Here is a 26,224-nt window from a genome sequence, read left to right as displayed (position 1 = left end):
TTTCATTATGAGGGTCAATATTTAAAGGGAAAGATCCCTATACAGAACCACTCAAGCATGCCATTGTTGATCAACCAGGTAATTGAAGTGTAGTTCCCATAACATAATCAGCCATTACAATTGAAGAAACGTGTTTGTAAAGCTGCATATTTCAAAAAATGAAACTGATAAGTTTCTTTTGATGTTCAGTTTAGATTTGTATATATATGTACACTCAGTGTTCAAAACATTAGGAACACATTCCTAATATTGAGTTGCACCCCCTTTTGCCCCCAGAACAGCCTTAATTTGTCGGTCTTTTGTGGGTATTTCAGCACCAATGTTGTACTGGAGTGTCCGTTGTCCAACTATCGCCCGTCTGCTGCTCTGCACAATCCGTATCAGCCTCCTTTGGCCTCTTTCATCAATGAGCCGTTTTCGACCACTGGGCTGCCGTTGGCTAGATGTCCTTTGGGTGGTGGTGGACCATTCTTGATACACACAGGAAACTGATGAGTGTGAAAACCAGCTGCTCTGCAGCTCTTTACACACTCAAACTGGTGCACCTGGCCCCGTTCAACGGAACTTAAATCTTTTGTCTTGCCCGTGCACCCTCTGAATGTCACACATACACAATCCATGTCTCAATCGTCTCAAGGCTTAAACATGCTTCTTTAACCTGTCTCCTCCCCTCATCTGCAATGATTGAAGTGGATTTAACAGGTGCAATCAATAAGGGATCATACCTTTCACCTGGATTCACCTCATCAGTCTATTTCATGAAAGGAGCGAGTGTTCCTAATGCTTTGTACACTGAGTGTATTTATGTAAGTGTGTGTACATGCAAGTTGCTGTTGTTGACTGCTGCCTCCACACGTGGGTGGATTTCAGGAGATGGATCGGAAAGCTACTCGATCCCAAAGTATCCACCTCTGTTAGCATGTGCGTGTGCGTGCGTGTGTGTGTGTGTGTGTGTGTGCATGCATGTGTGTGTGTTCGTGTGTGTATGCGTGTGTGTGCATGTGAGTGTGTGTGCACATATGTGTGTGTGTGTGTGTGCGTGTGTGCATGCACGTGTGTGCGTGTGTGTGCGTGTGTGTGTGTGCGTGCGAGTGTGTGTGTGTGTGCATGCGAGTGTATGTGTGTATGTGTGTGCGTACATGTGTGTGTGCATGTGCGTGTGTGTGTGTGTGTGTGTGTGTGTGTGTGTGTGTGTGTGTGTGTGTGTGTGTGGCACGCGTGTGTGTGCACATGCATGTGTGCGTGTGTGTGTGTGCGTGTGTGCGTGTGTGTGTGTGTGTGTGTGTGTGTGTGTGTGTGTGTGTGTGTGTGTGTGTGTGTGTGTGTGTGTGTGTGCACGAGCACGCAACATACTCGATAATTTTCCTCGAGGTTTAAATTATTTCGAGCAAAGATAAGATTCAAATTTTGAAAAGATTGTTGCATGCCTCGGGGTTTTACAATTTGTTCCTTTTTGGGGATGGGGAAAGAGGGGATGGGAGAGGAGGGGTTGTTAGCTTCAAGCAAGATTCTTCATACATTTGCATCTCGGTCTGGTGTTCTTTTATGACTTCCATTTAATGGACGGAATCAGTCGGTGCTTCGGTTGGATGATCATTGTCGTTGCTCCAAGCTGTATGTCGTGGTTCAAACATGGCTGCACTCAAGGATAATAGCATTTCCTGAAAGTAAAAGAAAAAAATTTATTGCACTTTTTTTTCAAAATTTGAGAAAGATGGCTGCAAGTTATGGGCAGGCCAGAATTGGAATATGAAAGGGGTTTCACTTTTGATTTGATCCTTTTTGATATGCATTTCTGTTTTGAATTTGATAACACAGTCTACAAACCCCCTTTTTCACCGGAATTGCTCCCCCCATCCTTCACCCCACAAGTCAACATAATGCAAGTAGGTTTCACAGGCCCAGGCTAAAGATAATGTCTCAGCAAAAACTTGTCTTGTGTACTGTGGGTTAGTATGAGGAAGAAATTATGATGTGAATTGAAGCAATTTGGACCATCATGCCTGTGCTGTATCCACAACCCACCCAACTATAACCTTTTCCAATTCGCACATCTTCTATCCAACTAAAACATTTGTCATTAACCTGAATTACATTAACATTCAAATTATTACCCCTGCAACCGAAGGTGGGTGGAGGTTATATGTTTGTCACTCCTGTCTGTCTGTTTGTTTGTCTGTCTGTCACCAGGGGTCTGTCTGTCTGTGAACAAGATATCTCAAAAGTTTGTGGACGTATTTGGACGAGATTTGGCAGAGAGGTTGTCTATGTGACAAGGACCAAATGTTTAGATTTTGGTGAAGCTCCGGATTCGGATCCGGCTAGTATAATTTTTTAAGTGATTTGTCACCATTGAAAGATAGGGCCAAAAACGATACATACCAGGATAACACAAAAAGTTGTCGACGGATTTGGACCAAACTTGGTGGACCGGTTGGGTGTCTGACAAGGACAAATATATTCGATTTTGGTGAAGATCTGAATATGGATTCGGATGCGGTAATGATTTAATTTTTAAGTGATTCTTGACCATTGAGAGATCGGGCGAAAAGCGATATATAACATGATATTTAAAAAAGTTATGGACGAGTTATGACTAAACTTGGTGGATGAGTTGGTTCGGTGACAAGAACAAGCCGATTAGATTTTGGTTCAGGTCGGAATCCGGATCCGGCCTATCATTGGTCTTTGTATTTTAGCATATCAACACCTAAGGCTTCCCCACAAATTAATAATGCACAGACTTTGTGTTCTGAGGTGCAGTTGATGTTGTCATTTTTTTTCTCAATATTGTTTGTTTTTCTTGAGGAAACCAAAATATTGCCCATCGTTCTCAGTTTGCAGTCATAAAGTGGCACGTCTGGTTTATTTTGTTCTTTAAAAAAGAAATATAAACTTGTCCACATGTCTTCATAATGAATTCTCTGTTCCAGAACTTGCCTCAAATACTTCCTGGAGGGTGGCTTGCAGCTGGCTCTGGCTAAGGACAAGCGCCGACAGTTGGCAAGGTATCATCAGTCTTCTGACAACACTGGTTCAAAAGCATTGGTCGAGGAGGTACCTCTGGGACTCAGCAGGAGCAACAGAGCAGGTGTTTCCAGCTCTCCATTTCATATGGTCTCGCCATCGTGTCCTGTCCAAGAACACCTCTCGGGGAGCGGTGATGTGGAGAAGACGACAGCTCTGTGAGTTATGCTCTTCACGGCAGGATATGTTTGATGTGCCTTATCCCTTGTTATCAAAGGGAGGTGCAAAGCGCCCCTCCCTTTATATAAGGGATCGTGTCTCTGTGTGCAGCTTTAACATGGGGACTGAAAATACGTTTGTCGGCTTCTACTGGACGAAATCGGCTGCAAATTTCAGAAGTAAATGCTTTGTATATCGAGGCAATATGTTCCAAATTTCAGTAACGTCTGCTTTTAGATTCTTGAGTTTTATTTAGAAAACCCTCGAAATCACGTTGGTGTCTGGCCGTCCATCCGTCCGCCCAAAATGTGTTGGCGCTCATATCTCGAGGGCTTTACATTGAAACTAGCTGAAACTTGGAATATACATCGGCCAATGGGTCTAGTTAATGGCTTTTGATACAACTTCCACCTAAGTGCTATCGTTTTTGCTTTAAAATTAAATATATACTAGCCCAAATATATATAAATTAAATATATATATTAAATAGCGTGTGCGTGTGTGTGTGTGTGTGTGTGTGTGTGTGTGTGTGTGTGTGTGTGTGTGTGTGTGTGTGTGTGTGTGTGTGTGTGTGTGTGTGTGTGTGTGTGTGTGTGTGGCACGTGTGTGTGTGCACATGCATGTGCACTTAAATGCATGCATGCATGCATGAGTGTGCACATGCGCACATGTGCACATGCATGCGTGTGCATTTAAAATTAAATATATATATATATATATTAAATATATTAAATATATAAATATTAAATATATATATTAAATATATATTAAAATTAAATTTATATTATATATAAATATATATATTAATTATTAAATATATATTAAATATATAAATATATACTAGCAACGGTACCCGCCCTATGGGCGGGGCTTTAATTGGGAGGCCCAAATGAAAAGGCTAAATATCAGAAATTGAAGGCTTTTTTTCTTTAAACTATTTATATAAACATCCGTTAAATCTCGATGGGTGCAGCCGTTTGCGCGGCACCCGGGAAAATAACGTCATGTGGGAGCAAGTATCAGCAGGATGTGACAGTGTGGAAGTCCACGTTTCTGATCCTCCTTCATGGCGAAGTAGTTCACCACTTCTCCAAGGATTCCGCTCTTCAGATCCGCCATGACAGATTTAAGCTTGATACTGAACCTGGTCAGATTTAAGAACCTGGTGTTGGCTTAGCGGTTAGGGTGCCAGCTTGGGATCCTAGGATCCTGGGTTCGAATCCCGGTCAATTTCTGAATTAATGCCAGGGGGTTGACTCAGCCTGTCATCCTTCCGAGGTCGGCAAATTGAGTACCAGTTCACTGGTAATTCCCTGTGTGTCGCAAGAGGCGACTAACAGGGTTGGTGGCAGGAAGGGCATCCGGCCGTAAAACATTGCTTCAAAAAGGGGACCAAGGTGCCCAAAAAAGGCCAACCCCTGCTCTGCGGGGAAAAATGGCCTCTGAAGGTGGTTCTATACAGTATGTGGTAGACACTTAAACGACTTGATGGCTGACGACGCGTGCAGATAGTCCTCCCGATGTCGTATGTACTCCCGATACGTGTTTCCTTCATTGTAAAAACTTCCAAATCAACAGTTAAAAGGATTTGGAGCCGATAGCTGTTACGGCCTTGGCAAGATCGATGGAGACAGCGATCTGTTAACGTAATCACCACCCAAATAGCTCTGTGAAATTTTCTCATGTAGAGATTAAACTAATCGTGTTCACAATCGCTATGTCGTATGTACTCCCGATACGTGTTTCCTTCAGTTGAAATGGATTAGAATTTGCTCAAGCAGGGATTCAACCCATGTCCTTATAAAAAGTCTTTGTCCGAGGTCACCGAGTTCGATCGGTGCAGCTGTGCAGCGATCGGTGCAGCCGTTTGTGCGGCACCCGGGAAAACAACATCGTCACAATGAGAACAATGAACGTTATGCGAACGCGAATGTTATGTGCGAGTCCAAACCTGAGAATGCTGGGGACTAAAGCTGAAATTGGGAAAACTAAATAGCCTATTTTACTCCTGGGGATCCCAGGATTATCCACCCAGAATATCGTTGAGATCGGTTCAGCAGTTTTTACGGTACCTTTACGGTTTTTACGGACAGACAGACAGACGGACGGACATTTAGTGAATTATAGTAAGACAAATATATATATATATATATATACATAAATAAATATATGTAAATACAGTATATACATATTTTATAACTCTTAAAAATGTTATTACCCAAATCTAATGTGCTGGCTTAATGGCCTAATGGATAAGGCATCAGACTCCCAAGCTGGGGAGTGTAGGTTTGAGTCTCATCTTGGTTGAATATTTTTTTTCTTCTTACTTCTTCAAGTCTTTTATATCGTCTTGAATAACCAAAGGGAGGCGCAAAGTTCCCCTCCCTTTATATGGGATCGTTTCTCTGTGTGCAACTTTAACATGGGGACTGAAAATTCGTTTGTCGGCTTCCACTGGTATATTATACACAGTATATAAATGTAAAGTAGATATCGATGTAACCAGACCTTAGCCCTTCATTGCTATTCTTATGTGAATTCTCGATGATTCTCGGTTATTGTGCCAGTCGGCGACTTCCGTGAATTTATCGGTGCACAGAGTTGATTGGTTGAATAAATGTTTTCTGTTTTTTAAAAAGTTGTTTCTTGAGAATATTCGGATGATCCTTATGAGATGACCGTGATAAGTAAAATACTTATAATGCATTTATAGCAAAAACTTATGAACTCCCATGATCCTCATCATCACGGGTTCCGCCATCTTGATGTGAGCCATGCGGTCGATGGTCAATGAGTCATGGACATTGGGATTAGACCGTTATCTCTACCATGTCCGTGTAGCTGTCACCGGGGGTTTTTCATCCATCTCCACCTGCCATGCTTAATAAACTGTTGAAGCAAGATCAGTTGTTCTCATCTCACCTTCCACATAAATATACATATATACACATGTTATACCCCTTTAAGAACCGCCTGTAGAGGCCATTTTTCCCCACAGAGAGGGGTTGGCCTTTTCTTGGGCACTGTGGTCCCCTTTCTGTCCCCCGTCGCACTGCGGAGCGAAATGGGGACGATGGTTTTCCCCTCCGTCCGTCCGTCCGTCCGTGCGTGAGTGCGGGCGTGCGTGCGTGCGTGCATAAGCAAAGGACCGCATTCGAATTTGGTGTGTGGGTGCAACCCACGTCAAAATCCAAGATGGCCGCCGCCATGTATGTCTGATGCCATGTATGTCTGAACCTTGTGAGCTGAATATCTTGAAAAATAAGCGAAGTACCAACTTCTAATTTTGTGTGTGGGTGTATCTAGGCACAAGGAAGAACGCTATTGAAAATTGGGTCGCCACGTCAAAATCCAAGATGGCCGCCACCATATATATGTCTGAACCTTGTGAGCGAAATATCTCGAAAAATAAGCGAAGTACCAACTTCTAATCTGGTGTGTGGGTGTATCTCGGCATAACGAAGAACGCTATTGAAAATTGGGTCGCCACGTCAAAATACAAGATGGCCGCCACCATATATATGTCTGAACCTTGTGAGCGAAATATCTCGAAAAATAAGCGAAGTACCAACTTCTGATCTGGTGTGTGGGTGTATCTCGGCATAACGAAGAACGCTATTGAAAATTGGCTCGCCACGTCAAAATCCAAGATGGCCGCCACCATATATATGTCTGAACCTTGTGAGCGAAATATCTTGAAAAATAAGCGAAGTACCAACTTCTAATCTGGTGTGTGGGTGTATCTCGGCATAACGAAGAACGCTATTGAAAATTGGGTCGCCACGTCAAAATACAAGATGGCCGCCACCATATATATGTCTGAACCTTGTGAGCGAAATATCTCGAAAAATAAGCGAAGTACCAACTTCTAATCTGGTGTGTGGGTGTATCTCGGCACAAGGAAGAACGCTGTTTAAAATTGGGTCGCCACGTCAAAATACAAGATGGCCGCCACCATATATATGTCTGAACCTTGTGAGCGAAATATCTCGAAAAATAAGCGAAGTACCAACTTCTAATCTGGTGCTTGGGTGTATCTCGGCACAAGGAAGAACGCTGTTTAAAATTGGGTCGCCACGTCAAAATCCAAGATGGCCGCCGCCATGTATGTCTGAACCTTGTGAGCGGAATATCTTGAAAAATAAGTGAAGTACCAACTTCTAATCTGGTGTGTGGGTGTATCTAGGCATAAGGAAGAACGCTATTGAAAATTGGGTCGCCACGTCAAAATCCAAGATGGCCGCCTCCATGTATGTCTGAACCTTGTGAGCAAAATATCATATCATAGCATGTTTTCTGCGTCTTCCACTTTGTCCACTCACATCACTTCCCCGACGGGGGACCGAGGCGTAACGCTTGTTGAAGTGATGATAAAATAAAGTGGCACGTCTGATTTGTGATGTGCTGCAGAGACGTAAAGACAATTTGTGATGTGCTGTGTGTGTGACCTCCCATCTCAGCCAATAAACTCTGTAGGTCTATCAGAATGTTTCTTGAGTTCTTGGTCACCTCCAGAACCAAGATCTTTCTTACCCGGTTGCTCAGTTTAGTGGGACCACCAACTCTAGGAAGAGTCCGGGTAGTTCCATATTTGTTCCATTTCCTAATGATGGAGCTCACTGTGTGTGCTCTTGGGAACTTTCAACACTCTAGAAATTGTTTTATACCCTTCCCCAAATCTATGCCTCCTCATAATTATATCTCGGAGTTCTACGGACAGTTCCTTGGACTTCATGGTGGAGTTGCTCTGACATGCTCTGTCAACTGTGGGACCTTATATAGAAATGTGCCTTTCTTTCCAAGTCATGTCCAATCAATTGAATTGACCACAGGTGGACTCCAATGAAGCTGTAGAGACATCTCAAGGATGATCAAAGGACATTGGATGCACCTGAGCTAAATTTTGAGTGCCAAAGCAAAGGGGTTGAATACTTATTGATGCAAGACATTTCAGCTTTTCCTTTTTAATTATTTTGTAAAAATTCCCCCAAAAAAAAAATATCCAATTTGACATTATGGAGTATTATGTGTAGATCAGTGACAAAAAAGTCTCAATTGAATCCTTTTAAAATTTAGGCCATAACAACAAAATGTGAAAAAAATCAAGAGGTGTGAATACTTTCTGAAGGCACTATATGTAGCAAACAAGGAGAAAAAGACAAAATGTCACCGCCTCCGTGGTTTTAGCTAATTGTGCTGTTCAGAGTTAAAGGCTGCCATTCGGCCATCTTTGGTCGGATTACAAAACAAAATCTTCCACATATGTATACTCTTATGTACTGTCATTTTGTCAAGTTTGAATAAAATCGGTCCATGCATGGCTGAGAAATGGTTGGGGACACGTTTAAGTAACAAAATGGCCGCCAGTCGGCCATCTTAGATCTGATCTCGAAAATAAATGACATGCATGTGTAACCCATCCATGGTTTTCTGCGTGCCAAGTTCGAATAAGATTGGTAAATGCATTTCCGAGAAATGGTTGAGGACGTGTTCAATATCAGGTTTTTTTTTACAATTCAAATGACCGCCAGTCTACCAGTCAGCCATCTTTGATCAGATCGCAAAATTAAGTGAGGTGCACGTATATGCCACCATGTGCTGTGCTTGTGCCAAGTTTGAGCAAAATCGGAGCATGCATATCTGAGAAATGGTTGAGGACGTGTTCAACATTGGGGTTTTTACAACTAAAATGGCCGCCAGTCGGCCATATTTGATTGCATCGCAAAGCAACATGATGTGCATATGTATGTCATCATGTGTTGTGTTTTTGCTAAGTATCAACAAAATCGGTCTACACATCTCCGATATATGGTTGAGGACGCATGCATGGACAGATGGACAGACGGACGAGACCCAATCCAGAAGACCCCGTTTCGGCCTGTCCAACGGGGGCTTATAATATTGTTATGTTGGTTGGGTAGGGCATATCTAGCTCCAGGTAGGTCTGCATCGGTATCATGCTTCGGCTGTCGTGATAGGAAACCTCACCTGTAATAAGTTCTGTTTAGGCGATTTTTTTTTTTTTTTTTTTTTTTTTTTTTTTTTGGTATACAAGATCGAGGCTCGTGAAAGAGCTAACATTAATCACACAAAAAGACAAACCGACACACAAAAAACAAGGGGAGCGGCAGACAAGATGGGGAGAGAGGGGGAAGGACACAAAAGAGAGGGGGAAGAGGGGGAAGGACACAAACACAACATTTGAGAGCAGGGACATCGGGAGGACTTGGGGGGAGGTGTTTGTTCGGATTAAGGTGTATCTTCATCCCCATTACGAGGAATGGGGCATGATAAATAGTTCTAGGGATTATGCTAACTCCATTGTGTGTGAAACCTCTGATTATCCCGGTGTGCCGTATGGCAACATGCCGTATGGCTACATGCAGTAGCTCGATCCATTAGTGCACCACATTAATTAATTCCCCCACCGCCACAATGACTGACCGAAAAGACAGACAACAAGTGGTCGCGCAGTGGTACACCATGGCGACCCGACATTGACCAGGCAGGCTGAGAACCACGCCCAGGAGAACTCATGATTGACAGCTGGGGGAGGGGCGAGCAACACCAAGAGCACCGATTGGAGAGTAAAGAAGGACTTGTGATTGGCCACCGACCAATGGCATGGGAGCAGGGCACCAAGCGCTCGGCCAATGGGAGGGGATGGATGAGATCAGAAGATTCGGGAAGGCTAGAAGCAACGCGCTGGTTGTAGGAGGAGGCGCCAGTGACGTCAGAGGACATCTGATAAAAGAGAGCGGAGACCGACATTTTCTCCTCTTCGCCTCTGCCGCTCTTCCTTGGTCTCTCTTCGTCCTTTCGCCTCTGCCTCTCTTCGCCTCTGCCTCTCTTCGCCTCTGCCTCTCTTCCCTTTGCTCTCTTGCTCTGGACTGTCCCTCTGCGCTAGACCTGTTATTGCCTTTGGATTTTGGTGGAGAGACCAGCGCCGTCGATTCTCTTCCCTGCGTTGGAGTGCGAACGACGAGCATACGGGTGGGGCGAGGCTTGCCGCTGAAGTGTGATGAACAAGGATGCATTGAGGCCGGGTGATGGGGGGCGCGGGGAGGCCTGCTTCGCGCCAACATCAGAGCCGCGTCGGACGGAGCCTGACCGACCTGACTACTGATTGAGATAAGCCCAAACATGAACGCAAACACAACGATTTATTTTATTCATCCTTCCCCCGTGCTGTTGTTGAAGTGAGGTGTGCGGGATCCCGATTTAGGAGCATTATTTATTTATCATCGCGTCTATTGTTCTCGGGTTCCATATAATAAATTGATCTTTTTTGTACATAAATTCCGTTTTGTGTGAGTTTAATTTCCTGCAGGTTGAAGACTGCCCGGTGAGATCGCGTCAGGTAAATCTCGCCGCTTCTTCTTCTTTCCTTCTTTACCCCGCGCATATGTATAGCGAAATCCGCCATTGAACGTTGCCTCGGAGTTAAAGCTCGTTTTGGCTGTTCGTGATTTCCCCGGTCTTAACCGAGGGGCAATCACACGACAATATGATATATTTGTGCCATTACAGTGGGACTGGCAGGATTGTTTAGGCCTTAGAAGTATGCACAACTGCCTTTTTGAACTGTCTTTCAGCACTGGTTAATTATCGGTGGACATTAAATATTGTATAGTGTCTTATGTGAAGACCACGTGAGTTATCTCCGGCATCCTGAATATATTATAAATCCCAGGTACCTTCATTCGAACGCCAGGCTTAGCCAGTCGGTTTATGAAAGAATTGGGTTAAAAACATTCCCTTGGCTGACCCTCCTTGCTCCTCCATGAAGGTTGGAATAAATGGGGCCATTGAAGTAGTAGTATTAGCAGCATCAGTACATTACTTAAAAGAGAAAGTCAGAATAAAAATGCTTCTCGAGGTAAATTCCCCTTGCCATATATCGGAAGACACTTTTGCTGCATCTCTATAGACACTTAATACAGAAAAAGAAACATTCACAAATCTCTAAAATGAGCCGCTTGACTCATAAAAAGAATGTCGCACAAAATAATTTGTTTGACGCACTTGAAATCCCTATTTTATTCATCTTTTTTACGTTAATTAGCGACTGTTTCAATGAGACTTAGAGCTTTGGCTTTCACACAACAAAGACGTAAGCACAGAACGATTTTCTCATGACGTGCACTAAATGATTCTCAAGGCTCTCTGTTTGCTTTGATTAGCCATAATTATTTATTTTTATTCCATCTTCAAAAAACGACAAAGGACCCCATGTTGGCACCAGGTCTTGGTTGTGAGCTCCTGTTTTTTTATCAGGAGGGAGACCTCTCCCAGTGCAATACTCGATCCTTCAATGTATTCCGTAGCCTGGTGTCGGCTTAGCGGTTAGGGTGCCGGCTTGGGATCCTTGGATCCTGGGTCCGAATCCCGGTCGATCGATGAATTAACACCAGGAGGGTTGACTCAGCCTGTCATCCTTCTGAGGTCGGGAAATTGAGTACCAGTTCACTGGTAATTCCCTGTGTGTCGCAAGAGGCGACTAACAGCGTTGGTGACAGGAAGGGCATCCGGCCATAAAACATTGCTTCAAAAAAAGGGGACCAGGGTGCCCGAAAAAGGCCAACCCCTGCATTGTGGGGAAAAATGGCCTCTAAAAGTGCTTCTTCAATATATTCTGTGTAATCGATGTAAATCGAGTGTTTTGGGAAGAAAAGGAGAGCATCTTTTATTTTGTTTACTGGAATGCTTCCTGCCTCCTTGTCTTGCAGCCTCCTGTCCCCATCCCACAAGATTAGATTACTGGACGTCGGCAGCTGTTTTAACCCATTTCTCAAGTATGATGAATTCCTGGCCATTGGTATCGATATATTTCCTGCAGTACAGGTACATATACTCCTACACATAGAATTATGAAAAAAGTGCATCAGTTGGATGATGACAATTTATAGCATTACTTTAGTTTAGCATTTATTAGTGAGTTCACGAGAAAAAAAAATTGGACAGGTATGAAATTTATTGAGAAGCATTTTAATTTGATTGAACTATAGTTATGTCATGTGCCTACTCACCTGAACTAACTATCCAAATTTCATTTCTCTGAATTTATCTTCAGAGTGAGGTGCTGCCCTGTATGCCGCAACATATATGACAGCATTACCTCTTTCCAGTCCCTTCCTTCAGCTTGCACAATGTTCATACGTTTATCTAGAGACTGGTTCTAACGTTCTGCTCCACCATTTGCCTGTGGCCACTTTGGAGTCACACGATTGTGGTAACATGCCCATAGTGTCCATGAAATCCACATATGTCTGAGCAATGAATTGCGGCCTATTGTCAGAATACAGATTGGATTGGATGGTATACCATGACTCACAAAAACCTCTTTTAATCCTGCCACAAGTTTCTCTGCTGTAGTGGATCTCGTGATTACATACTCGTAGTAGCGACTGTTGCAGTCAATCATTATCGACTCTCCAGATGATAACGGAATAAAGAAGTCTACAGCTACAGCGCCTTCATAAAGTATTCACACCCTTAACTTTTTCACATTTTGTTGTGTTTGAATTTAAAATGGATTACATTGAGATTTTTTGTCACTGATCCACACATAACATCCCGTAATGTCAAAGTGGTCTTTTCTTTTTTGAATTTTTTTTACCAAATAATTTAAAATTAAAAGCTGAAATATCTTGAGTCAATAAGTATTCAACCCCTTTGCGATGACACTTAAAATTGAGCTCAGGTGCATCCAATTTCCTTTGATCATCCTTGAGATGTCTCTGCAACTTGAATAGAGTCCACCTGTGGCCAATTCAATTGATTGGACATGATTTAGAAAGAAACACACTATGTATGTACAGTCACGTGAAAAAGTAAGTACACCGCATGTAAAGTTTTGACTTTTTCAACATATTTCAACAAACAGCTATTTGATCTTCATTTCAACAATATTGATAGACTAGTGGGGTCACCCGTGGGAATCCCACGGGCATGGACGTGTGTGACATTTCGACATATTGAGTTAGATGCTGCACCTGTTTCACAATAACACACACACACACACACACCTCGTTTTTTTCATTTCTGTATCTCACAATTCGGTCTCTCTCTTATTCACACACCCACACAAACACACACACACACACACACACATACACACACACACACACACACACACACGTACACCGACACACATATACACATACACACACACATATATACACACAAACACACATACACATACACACACACACACACACACATGCACGCACACGTACACACACATGTACACCGACACATGCATATACACATACACACATATACACATACACATATGGATACACACACATGCACACACATACACATATACACACACAGACACATACCATATACACATATACACACACAGACACACACACACACATGCATACACATACACACATATACATACACACACACACACACACACACACACACACACACACACACACACACACACACACACACACACACACACACACGTACACACACATGTACACCCACACACATGCACACACATATATATACACATACAGACACACATATATATACACATACAGACACACACATATATACACATACACACATATATACACACACATACACATGTGTACACACACATGTATACCGACACACATGCACACACATACACATATGCACATACACATATACACACACATATATATACACATACACACATGTACACCCACACACACACATACATACACACACACACACACACAAACACACACACATATACACACACACACACACACACACACATATACACATACAGACACACACACACACACACACAGACATATATATACACATACACATATATGCACGCACACACACACACACACACACACACACACACACACACACACACACACACACACACACACACACACATATATGCACGCACACACACACAGACACGTCCCACATGTATATATCCCACATCCCACATGTATATACATGTTTAAAGTGTACGTGCCCTTCCCCCCTCCCCCGCCCGGCAACGCTGAGTACTTCTGCTAGTAACTAATGAAATAAAAACGAAGAAATATCTCTGGGTAATTTCCTGAAACTCGGTGAAATTCGCTGAAATTCGCTGAAATTCGCTCGGTGTATCGGTGAAATATTTTATTTGGGCGGTGTATAATTGCTTCGAACGAAATATCTCTAAGCAATTTCCCGTCTGTGTTTCATGTCCATGCACACGTGAAATGGAGTTTGTTTTTGCACACGTGAAATGAACATGTGAACCTTTACTTCCGGATAATAATGTTGAATGAAATAAAAACGAAGAAATATAGTGGGGTCACCCGTGGGACATTTCGACATATTGAGTTAGATGCTGCACATTCAAAATGGTTACTGGCAATTCATCAGATCCAGAAATGGCGTAATGAACACAATTTATTTATTTCACATAATATGTGACCCCTCACTCCTCTCCACCTGACACTCTCCTCTCTCCACCTGACACTCTCCTCTCTCCACCTAGCACTCCTCTCCTCTCCAATCCCTCACATTCCTCTCCTCTCCAATCCCTCACCTCTCCAATCCCTCACACTCCTCTCCTCTCCAATCCCTCAGTCTCCTCTCCAATCGCTCCTCACTCGCCTCTCCAATCGCTCCTCACTCGCCTCTCCAATCGCTCCTCACTCGCCTCTCCAATCGCTCCTCACTCGCCTCTCCAATCGCTCCTCACTCGCCTCTCCAATCGCTCCTCACTCGCCTCTCCAATCGCTCCTCACTCGCCTCTCCAATCGCTCGTCACTCGCCTCTCCAATCGCTCCTCACTCGCCTCTCCAATCGCTCCTCACTCGCCTCTCCAATCCCTCACTCGCCCCTCCAATCGCTCCTCACTCGCCTCTCCAATCGCTCCTCACTCGCCTCTCCAATCGCTCCTCACTCGCCTCTCCAATCGCTCCTCACTCACCTCTCCAATCGCTCCTCACTCGCCTCTCCAATCGCTCCTCACTCGCCTCTCCAATCGCTCCTCACTCGCCTCTCCAATCGCTCCTCACTCGCCTCTCCAATCGCTCGTCACTCGCCTCTCCAATCGCTCCTCACTCGCCTCTCCAATCGCTCCTCACTCGCCTCTCCAATCGCTCCTCACTCGCCTCTCCAATCCCTCACTCGCCCCTCCAATAGCTCCTCACTCGCCTCTCCAATCGCTCCTCACTCGCCTCTCCAATCGCTCCTCACTCGCCTCTCCAATCGCTCCTCACTCGCCTCTCCAATCGCTCCTCACTCGCCTCTCCAATCGCTCCTCACTCGCCTCTCCAATCGCTCCTTACTCGCCTCTCCAATCGGCTTTCCCCGTCTCGTTTCTCTCGTTTTTCTCCCGTCTCATTATTTTTCTTGCTCCAAATCGGCCCGTCTCGCCCGTCGGCCCGTCTCTCCCGTCGGCCCGTCGGAATCGGAAATCGGCCCGTCTTGCTTTCTTGCTTGCGCGTAAATAAATTGTGTTCATTACACCATTTCTGGATCTGATGACTTGCCAGTAACCATTTTGTAAAAATGAATGTGCAGCATCTAACTCAATATGTCGAAATGTCACACACATCCATGCCCGTGGGATTCCCACGGGTGACCCCGCAAGTTTGCATTGACGTTAGTCGATGGACTCGTTCGCCCGTCTTATTCGTTTTCTTGCTGCATCCTGTTCAAGTCTGCGTTCTTCATCGATCGTCTCATTCATTTTGGAAATAGAAGTTTCCATGCAGCGCATGAATTGTCACGATCCTCAAGAGGAAGTGTCTCGTAATCATCAAATGATAAATGGCAAGTAAATTATATTGTGGAAAATTTAAGATTTCAAATAAACCTATTTAAAGTGTATGCGCACATAACTAATAAAAAAAACGAAGAAATATCTCTCGGTAATTTCCTGAAACATATTTTACTTCCGGCTAATAATGTTGAATGAAATAAAAACGAAGAAATATATGTCGACATCATTGTTGACGTTTTTGTGACGACTGTCATCAAACGAAAAAGTAATATATCTTAACCGAAAAGCAAAAGCGAATTTTTTATATATATCGACACATTGCCGTCGGTGTCATGTTGGGCGGTGTATGATACACCATGACGCGATTTTAAAAAATATATCTCTGCATTTTCCCGCGTGTGTGGAATGTTCTCAATTATTGCTGACACCGAGTCTGAAACCATCGATAAAAATGAAATCATATGGTGAGTTAGATTGGAGATAAAGGCGTGAGAGAGACTCAATGGCCTTGAAGTTACAGGCGTTTGAGAATTCATTTCGTTCTATAAACGGCAACTTTCATCGGATTTTCTTCCCGTTTTTTTTCAACCGAGTCTAAAACTATGTTAGCGACTGTGAAAAATGAAATGATATATCGAATTTGATTTGAAATAAAACTGGGAGAGAGAGCAAGACACCACGGGCCTACAAAACAGGCCTCAAAGCTATGCGAGTTAATAAAATGGTGGATATTTGTTTATAATTATATGATGCCACTCCCAGAATGGGTGGAGCTATGGGTGGAGCGACTCTGCAAACCGAGTAAGCCACACCCCAGACAGACACCCAACAGACAGACAGACAGAATCATCTACGGCTATTATAATATAGATAAAGGTGATATAATATAACAAATATCATGAAACATTTACATTTTGTAGTCCATTCTATAATTTAAATAAACATAAATGCAAATTTCGCATGTGGAAAAAGTAAGTACACCCTAACATTTATCACTACTTCAAATACCTAAAATTAGAATCAGGTGCACCAGCTCAGGTGCAAATGATTAGAACATCGTTGGAGAGGATCTTGGAGGAACCTGTCTTATTTAAACATCAGACATTTAGTTTTTTTTACTCTTTGTTGTTGAAGTGTGTGGCGTCACCATGCCGAGATCAAAAGAGCTCTCTCAGGCCTTCAGAAAGAAGGTTATAGATGCCTACGAGTCTGGGAAGGGATTTAGAAAGATCTCCAAACAATTTGAAAGCAATCATTCGACTGTCCGGAAGATCATCTACAAGTGGAGAAGATTCCAAACAACTGCCAACTTGTTCAGGCCAGGCCGCCCCAGCATGTTCAGCCCGAGAGCAGACCGCAAGATGCTGAAAGAAGTCTCTAAGAAACCCAGAATGTCATCACGGGACCTACAGGTAGCTCTTGCCACTGTTGATGTCAACGTGCACGAGTCTACCATTAGAAAGAGGCTGCACAAATTTGATCTACATGGGAGGTGTGCCAGGAGGAAACCTTTGCTGTCCAGAAAGAACATCAGGGCAAGACTAAAGTTTGCCAATGAACACCTAGGCAAAGACCAGCACTTCTGGAACAATGTGCCCTGGACAGATGAGTCAAAGGTAGAGCTATTTGGCCACAGTACCAGAAGACATGTTTGGCGAAAACAAAAGACAGCATTTGACCACAAGAACCTGATACCAACTGTAAAGCATGGTGGTGGAAATATTATGGTTTGGGGCAGCTTTGCTGCATCAGGGTCTGGGCAGCTCACCATCATAGAATCCACTATGAATTCTTCATTGTACCAGAGGGTGCTTGAGGATAATGTGAGACCATCTGTCGTAAAGTTGAAGCTCAACCGAAGGTGGACCTTGCAACATGACAATGACCCTAAACATACCAGTAAATCCACCAAGGAATGGCTGAAAATAAAGAAATGGAGGGTTCTGGAATGGCTAAGTCAAAGCCTGGATCTAAATCCCATCGAGATGTTGTGGGGGGATTTGAAACGAGCTGTGCATGCAAGAAACCCCTCAAACATCGCACAGCTGAAATAATTCTGCTTGGAGGAGTGGGCAAAAATTTCTCCCAGTCGATGTCAGAGACAGGTAGACAGTTATAAGAAACACCTACTTGAGGTTGTTTCTGCCAAAGGGGGCAATACCACCTATTAGAGCCAAGGGTGTACTTACTTTTTCCTCATGCGAAATTTGCATTTATGTTTATTTAAATTATACAATGGACTACAAAATGTAAATGTTTCATGATATTTGTTATATTATATCACCGTTATTTATCAATATTGTTGAAATGAAGATCAAATAGCTGTATGTTGAAATATGTTGAAAAAGTCAAAACTTTACATGGGGTGTACTTACTTTTTCACGTGACTGTATGTGCTTCTGACTCTCCAGTATATATAAGGTCCCATATTTGAAAGTGCATGTCAGAGCAGAACATTTACCACGAAGTCCAAGGAACTGTCCGTAGAACTCCGAGATAGAATTGTGAGGAGGCATAGATCTGGGGAAGGATATAAAACAATTTCTAGAGTGTTGAAAGTTCCCAAGAGCACAGTGAGCTCCATCATTAGGAAATTGAATGAATATGGAACTACGCATGCTCTTCCTAGCGCTGTCTGGCCGACCAAACTGAGCAACCGGGCAAGAAGGACCTTGGTCAGGGAGGTGACTAAGAACCCATTGACCATTCTGACAGAACTACAGAGTTCCTTGGCTGAGATGGGAGAACCTACCGGAAGGACAACAATCTCTACAGCACTTCACAAATCTAGGCTTTATGGGAGATGGAAGCCAGAGAAAAAGGCACATGACAGCATGCCTGGAGTTTGCAAAAAGTCATGTGAAGGACTCAGAAAGCATGAGGAAATAGATTCTGTGATCTGATGAGACAAAAATTGAACTCTTTGGCCTGAATGCAAAGCACTACATCTGACGGAAAACAAGCACACCTCATCACCCGTCTAACACCTTCCCTACCGTGAAGCATGTTGGTGGCAGAATCATCCTATGTGGGTGCTTTTCAGTGACAAGGACTGGGAGACTTGTAAGGACAGAGGGAATAATGAATGAAGCCAAATACAGGCAAATCCTTGAGGAGAACCTGCTTCAGAGTAAAAATGACCTTAGAATGTGGGGAAGATTTTCGTTCCAACAGGACAATGACCCCAAGCATTCAGCCAAAGCAACACTGGAATGGCTTCGAAACAAGAACGTGAAAGTCATTGAGTGGCCCATCCAAAGGCCAGACTTGAATCCCATTGAGAATCTGTGGAAAGACTTGAAGATTGCTGTTCACCAACGCTCCCCATCTAACTTGACAGAACTTGAGCAATCTTCAGGAAGAAAAGGAGAATCTCCCCAAATCCAGATGTGCAAAGCTGATAGACATACCAAAGAAGACTCAAAGCTGCAATCACTGCTGAAGGCGCTTCTACGAAGTATTGACTCGGGGTTGAATACTCATGTAAATTAGATATTTCTGTATTTCATATATATATATTTTTTTGGAAAAATGTTTTGTAAATTGCACTTTGACATTATGGGGTACATTATGGGGTATGTGTCAGTCAGTGACAAAAAAAAAGTTAATTTAATCCATTTTAAATTGAGGCTGTAACAACAAAATGTGAAAAAAGTCTAGGGGTGTGAATACTTTCTGAAGGCACTGTACATCTTCCCATTGTCCCACTGGAAGCAATGTACTTTGAACCTGGTCTGGCGGATTCGGTTGACTAACAAGTCAACACCCATGGCAGGACTTCTCCATGTCTCTCTCCATTTCCGGCCACTACACTTTTGTCCTCAGGTTCTGTTTGGTACTAACAATTCCCAAATGACTTTCATGTGCTAACATCATCAGTCTTGGTCTCAACGTTTGTGGCACCACAATCCTACTACCCCTGAGAATGCATTTCCCAATTGAACAAAGCTCATCTCGCATGGCTACATATGCCTCGTGTGGGCAGTTCTCCCAATCTCCAGTCTTGATACTCTGGTATTATCTAACTCTGGATCATCGTCTGACTCTCTCGCTACCTCTCGGGTTGTCATCGCTTTAGGTGTTGAGTGTACTGCCACAAGTCGTTCAAACAATTCAGCTGCCTTCTTTAGTGAAGATTCCTGCCTCTCATCCACCTTTCAGAGTCTCTATGGAGCATCCGCAATATTTGTCTTGCCAGCAATGTGGACCATCTTGTACCTGTATTGTTGATGTCTTCAGACCCATCTCTCAATCCTGGCACATGGCTTGGACCTCCGTGAGTATATCACCTCCAATGGCTCGTGGTCTGTCACCAACTCAAAGTCAATGCCAAATATATATGCATGGAATCGTTCACATGCCCAGACAAGTCCTAAGGCCTCCTTGTACGTCTGTCAATGTGACCCATGAACACCAACTCTGAAACCCCGAACCGGCACTTGTCTGCATTCACAGTCAAACCAGCTGCTTGTATTTTTCCCAACACCAAACTTCAACCTCTCGTCATGTTCCTCACATGTCGCACCATGAACAATGATGTCGTTAGAGATGTTAGCTGTCCCTGGAATGCCTTGAATCACCTTGTGGATCTCATGTTGGTAAATCTCAGGTGCTGCATTGATACCAAATACCAGCCTCTTATACCTGTGCAATCCACAGTGTGTTACAAATGTTGTCACGTTCCTTGTCCAACTTGGAAAACACTTTACTCATTGCCAACTCCTGGAGTACCTCATCTATCATGGGTATGGGAGGCGCTTCGTTCACCCGTCGCATATCAACGCACAGTCTAACATCTCAATTTGGTTTTGTGATCAACAAGACTGGTCTCACCCAAAGTGTCGGTCCCCCGCAGGCTCAATTATGTCCTGTTTAATAAGGTCTTGGATCTTTGCTTCAACTTTACTCCGCAACCCAAAAGGTGTTCTTCCAATTGCTTGCACCTTAGTGTCGATTGTCAGTCTAACTTGACAGCCTGCAGCTTTCCAACCCTTCTGAAAACCCTCCCAAACTCCCATTTCAGATCTGCATCGGACTGAATTGACTCCCAGGCCAATGTGTAACATACCCAAAGCTTGGGCAGTCTCTTTACTCATCAACGCCTCCCCGTTTTCTCCATTACCACAAACTCCACAGTCGTCTTCCTTCTACCAGCTCTCACTTCTGCAGTAAAACATCCCACCGTCGGAAGTGGCACCTTGGAGGTGTACGGATACAGCTTCTTCGTGCATTTTCATGTGACCTGCATGTTTTTTTCTTTGGCTTATTCTCTTCCTACATCGCTCTGTCTATCAAATTGCTATCACTTCCTGGATCCACCAGCATCTGTATATCTACACGACCAATCACGACAACAACTTTCTCCTGATGCCTATTTCCCTCTACTGTAAAAGCATCGCCATCATCATCATCGTATGCAGTTTCTGTTCTCTTCTATTTGACGAACATTTTTGCCATATTTAGCGGTTTTACATTTCCACTTCCTAGCAAAATGATCCTTTCCCCCACATTTCCCACATAATTTACCCTTACCGGGGCAACTCAAATCCTTCCCACTTTGTCCCAGATGTCCACATCTGTAGCATTCTTTATCTGTCTTGGGCAGAACCTACTCTTACCTCTCTGGGTAATTATGTTGACATGACTACTGGAGTTTGACAGAGACTGTATTCTATGAAATATATTCGATTTGACATGAAACTTGAACTAATTGTGCTTAAATCGGAGATGAAGTTGAAACTTTTTGACTTGGGACTTGCAAGGCACTTTAGAGTCTTCGTTTTACGAAGGCCAATCAAAGCATCGATAGGTTATTTGTATTCACATGTCACTAACACTTGGGTTGTGGTTGCATTTTAGATTGTGTGAAGCGCGCCAAATGTGGGAACGGATGGAATATGGTAGAGAAAGGTAGCATTTTTGCAAAAATTGCTCTTGCTCTTGTGTTAGTAGGCCCGTTGTCGTGCCGCTCCACAGAACGTCTACAGATGTGACTTCCTCAGCCTGGAGCTCGATGCACCTCTCCTCCTCATGCCTGAGAACAAGGACGATTTCGTACGACAGCTGCCAGGCCCCGTGATTCGTTCTCTTCCGCGTGACCTCTTCCATGCCATAGTCTTCTCTCTCTTGCTATCGTACTTCCCTTCACCGCAGCAGCGATGGCTCTGTTGCCAAAAAGCTTACGAACTGCTCCCATTGGGTGGTCTCCTGCTCATTGTAACTCCAGACTCGAGCCATGCCACACGTCACTCGACGATGATGAGGAGCTGGCGTGTGGCCATCGAAGCGCTCGGCTTCAAGCGTTGGCGGTGAGGATAACGCGACAATGTCTGGATGTGATCTAGAAACCTGTAGGTTGCCCTACACCTCTTATCTTTGTGGTTAGGGTGAGGGTTAGGGTTAGAAAATGAATGAAGAAAACTATAATTTGGCCACAAAAATATGAAAATTTAATATAAAATGTAAATGTTTGGTTTGACCTTTGTGCCTTTTACTTTTAAGAGGTCAAGCTTCTTGGTAATGGATCAAATAATTAGCTTGAGTATTCACATTTATGTCCATTGACTTGAGACATCTCATCTCAGAGATGTCTCTCTCTCAAAATACCGCCTATGTTTCAACAGGTACGTCAAGAAGTCGCACATTCACCTGATGGCCTTCCGTAAGGTTTCCTGCAAAAGCGGCAGTGAGCTCATTGGCGACAACTATCCAGAAATGCTGTACATCCCACAAGACTTCAACTGGGAGGATGATGAGGAGGAATCGGCCAGTATGCGTGCACTTCCTCGTACAGACAGTGAAAATGACCTTGTGGTTGAGGCTTTCGCTGAATTGCCCGATGTTGCCTTATCGTCCACGTGTGACTCAGATTCAGGAGAAAGTGAGACCAGCTCCGTGCATTTCCAGGAAGTTGAGGACCCTGTGCTCCTTTTTGCTTAACATCTTGAACCAGGACGGTCTCGTTTGATGATCAAAATCAGTTGTTCCAAAAGGATCTACACACCTGTTGGGGTGGTTTTAACAACTGCTTTCCTTTCAGCAATTCCTACTTTTACAATTTCGTTTTTCTTGCCAGTTGATGGAATGTCGTCGGGATGGATTTTTAGCTCGAGTCTGAAAAATACTTGGATTCATTTGAATGTATTTGAAATTTGATGTTCAACCATTTGCGATTGAACATTGTGCATGCTCAGCTGACTCAAAATGGCTTGGTATGAGGGCGGCCTTTTTCTGATCCCCTCAAAGTTGACTCCACCATCGTAGTCTTGCGGTCAAAGACGTCGTCATTATGATGTCTTTCCCAACTTTAGATCGGCTTGCCATTTTGTCAAATGAGTTTTTTCTCTGCTCCGCTCTTCATTTTCACCGACGTTTTATCAAAGCTGTTTCCAGACGAACCCTCAATGTGAACGTGATTTATATTTACGATGCTTGTTTTTTCAGTTGTACAATAAAATAAAGCATTGAGTATTGTGATGGTGTTGGCTTAGCGGTTATGGTGCCGGCTTGGGATCCTAGGATCCTGGGTTCGAATCCCGGTTGATCCCTGAATCGCCAGGGGGGTTGAGTCAGCCTGTCATCCTTCCGAGGTCGCCAAATTGAGTACCAGTTCACTGGGAATTCCCTGTGTGTCGCAAAAGGTGACTAACAGGGTTGGCGACAGGAAGGGCATCCGGCTGTAAAACATTGCTTGAAAAAGGGGTCCACGGTGCTCAAAAAAGGGCAACCCCTGCTCTGCGGGATAAAAATGGCCTCTAAAGGTGGTTCTTTATTGAGTATTGTGATGGCAAAATGTACAAGCTTTTTTTGTTTTTGAAAGCTTTCATGCTCCACGACGCTGGCATGGCATTGACAATTCTGTGCAGCGAGGTGAGATTATGCTTGGATGGCACTCCTCCACGTATCCTCACTCGGCTCTGAGCAGTCCTGCCTCCCTTCGGATCTTGATGCAGGTATACCAGTTTGGAAGGCCCAAATTAAGGTGACGTGAATTTGTAATTGGTTTATGGTACCGGCTATAACTCACCTACTCTTCACGAAAAATACTGTGGGGTATTTAATGTAGCCAGTTTACTATTCCGCAGCTGTACTGGAACTCTGTTACTGCTAGTTGGTTTATGGCTTTGATTTTGTTTCTTGTGGTAACGTATGTTTTCATGATCAGCCTCGTTGAACGCAGGTATTCTTTGGTAAGTGTTTTGCACTTTTTTTTTTAATGACATTTAGTGGCCCTCTTCTACTCCGAGGTATTTGCAAGATGCTTTGTTGTCTAGCTCCTGTATTGTTACATTTAGGTCGATTTTATGTTTTCCGTTTTTGTTGATCTACCTTGCACGAATGTGCACTTGGCACACTTATCTAGGCCAAATTCAATTTGGATGTCATCGGAGAACCGTTTCACTAACTTCAGGTGTTCTGCCAATTTTTCGTCCGGTGAAAGGAGTTTTAAATCATCCATATGCAGTAGATGCGTCACCTTTCTTGTTTCTCTGGACATTATTTTATTGGATGTTAGGGTGTATCCTTGTCCTTGCTCATTGACGAGGTTACTTAGTGGGTCCAGGGCCAGGAAAAAACAGGAGAGGAGAAAGGCCGTCTCCTTGGAAGATCCCGCATCGTATCTGTACTCTTGGTATTTCAAACTTTCCCTCTGACTGCTGCAGGATTAGTGTGGTATTCCATAGATCCATGGCTTTCTCAATCAGCTTGATTATTTGGGGATTTATATTGTACATTTGCATGCACTTTATCATCCATGAATGTGGAACACTGCCAAAAGCTTTTTTATAGTCTATACTTGCTGTGGATAATTTCTTTTTTCTCGTATTGCAATTTGCGAGTATGGTCTTGTTTAGTAATAGGTGGTCTATTGTTCCGTAACATCCTCTCTTGCATCCCTTCTGTTCTGCCTCTAGGCCTCCTTGTTGTGTTAGGTGGTGGTTCAGGACTCTGGGGTCTGGTGTCAGGAGTCAGGGATCTGGGGTCTGGGGTCAGGACTCAGGAGTCAGGGATCTGGTGTCAGGACTCAGGAGTCAGGGATCTGGGGTCTGGGGTCAGGACTCAGGAGTCAGGGATCTGGGGTCAGGAGTCAGGGATCTGGGGTCAGGACTCAGGAGTCTGGGGTCAGGAGTCAGGGGTCTGGGGTCAGGAGTCAGGGGTCAGGACAGACGTTTTTGGGAACAAATCCGGAACTGGACAGCTCCGATACAACCAAGCTACCAATTAAGCAAGACCGGTGCGTATTAGACTTGAAAACAAGTGAGACCATTACAAACACAATACGCCCCTTGTGAACAATGTCAAGTGGTAGACATAGCGAGACATTGGTAGACATGTGGACAACGTGGAGACCTCCTCCCACGTTGTGACCTTCCCTCCCTTCCCCATACCCCTTCCTGCTTTGTGACACAGTTCCTACCCAAGTACAAGGATTACTGGGTCATATTGGCAATTCACCTGATCCTAACACCAGGTGTTAAGAGCACCTGAGCGTGGAGTATCGATATCGAGAAACTTTCCCAACAATTTTCACCTGTCTGTTTGTCTGTCTGTGAACACGATATCTCAAAAAGTTGTGGACGACGTCTGACAAAACCTGGTGGATGAATTGGGTAAGTAATAAGAGCAAGGCGATTCGATTTTGGTTCATGTCTGAATCCAGATCTGACCGATTAGTGGATCCAAAACATAAACTGTTCACCTGGAAGAGGTATGCTCTCTGCCGAATGCCGTTGTAGACGTACCTGTTTTGGTGTTTGTGTACAGAGTGTTTCTGCCACTGTAACTTTTACATGTATTATAGTCGCCAACATTGAGAGAAGAAAAAGTGGTGGGAATGAAGGGATCCGTGGAGTGAGGGGAGTGTAGTGGTTGTGGGAATGAAGGGATCTTGGTATGAGGGAGTGTAGTGGTGGTGGGAATGAAGGAATCCTGGTATGAGGGGAGTGTAGTGGTGGTGGGAATGAAGGGATCTTGGTATGAGGGAGTGTAGTGGTGGTGGGAATGAAGGGATCTTGGTATGAGGGAGTGTAGTGGTTGTGGGAATGAAGGGATCCGTGGAGTGAGGGGAGTGTAGTGGTGGTGGGAATGAAGGGATCCGTGGAGTGAGGGGAGTGTAGTGGTGGTGGGGGGAATGAAGGGATCTTGGTATGAGGGAGTGTAGTGGTGGTGGGAATGAAGGGATCCTGGTATGAGGGGAGTGTAGTGGTTGTGGGAATGAAGGGATCCGTGGAGTGAGGGGAGTGTAGTGGTGGTGGGAATGAGGGGATCTTGGTATGAGGGAGTGTAGTG

General features: G+C 44.0%; 1 protein-coding gene across 11 annotated transcripts in view; it reads left to right on the top strand.

Annotated features, from left to right (window-relative positions):
• SAMTOR (S-adenosylmethionine sensor upstream of mTORC1) overlaps positions 1–23,402 on the top strand; it is a 54,427-nt gene extending 31,025 nt beyond the window's left edge. For all 11 annotated transcript variants that reach the window (XM_078786876.1, XM_078786880.1, XM_078786878.1 and 8 more), the window contains 4 exons: positions 2,934–3,185; positions 11,916–12,030; positions 21,911–22,242; positions 22,558–23,402. In XM_078786876.1, coding sequence (XP_078643002.1) covers positions 2,934–3,185; positions 11,916–12,030; positions 21,911–22,242; positions 22,558–22,873 — 1,015 coding nt within the window. In that variant the 3' untranslated portion in view covers positions 22,874–23,402. The remainder of the gene's footprint in view (positions 1–2,933; positions 3,186–11,915; positions 12,031–21,910; positions 22,243–22,557) is intronic.
• The last annotated feature ends 2,822 nt before the right edge of the window (positions 23,403–26,224 follow it).

This window comes from Myxine glutinosa, chromosome 11 (assembly GCF_964187855.1).
Source record: "Myxine glutinosa chromosome 11, kmMyxGlut1.1, whole genome shotgun sequence".
NCBI classification, from domain to species: domain Eukaryota; kingdom Metazoa; phylum Chordata; class Myxini; order Myxiniformes; family Myxinidae; genus Myxine; species Myxine glutinosa.
The sequence above is the reverse complement of the archived record's forward strand: the minus strand, read 5'-3'. Positions and strand labels throughout refer to the sequence as shown.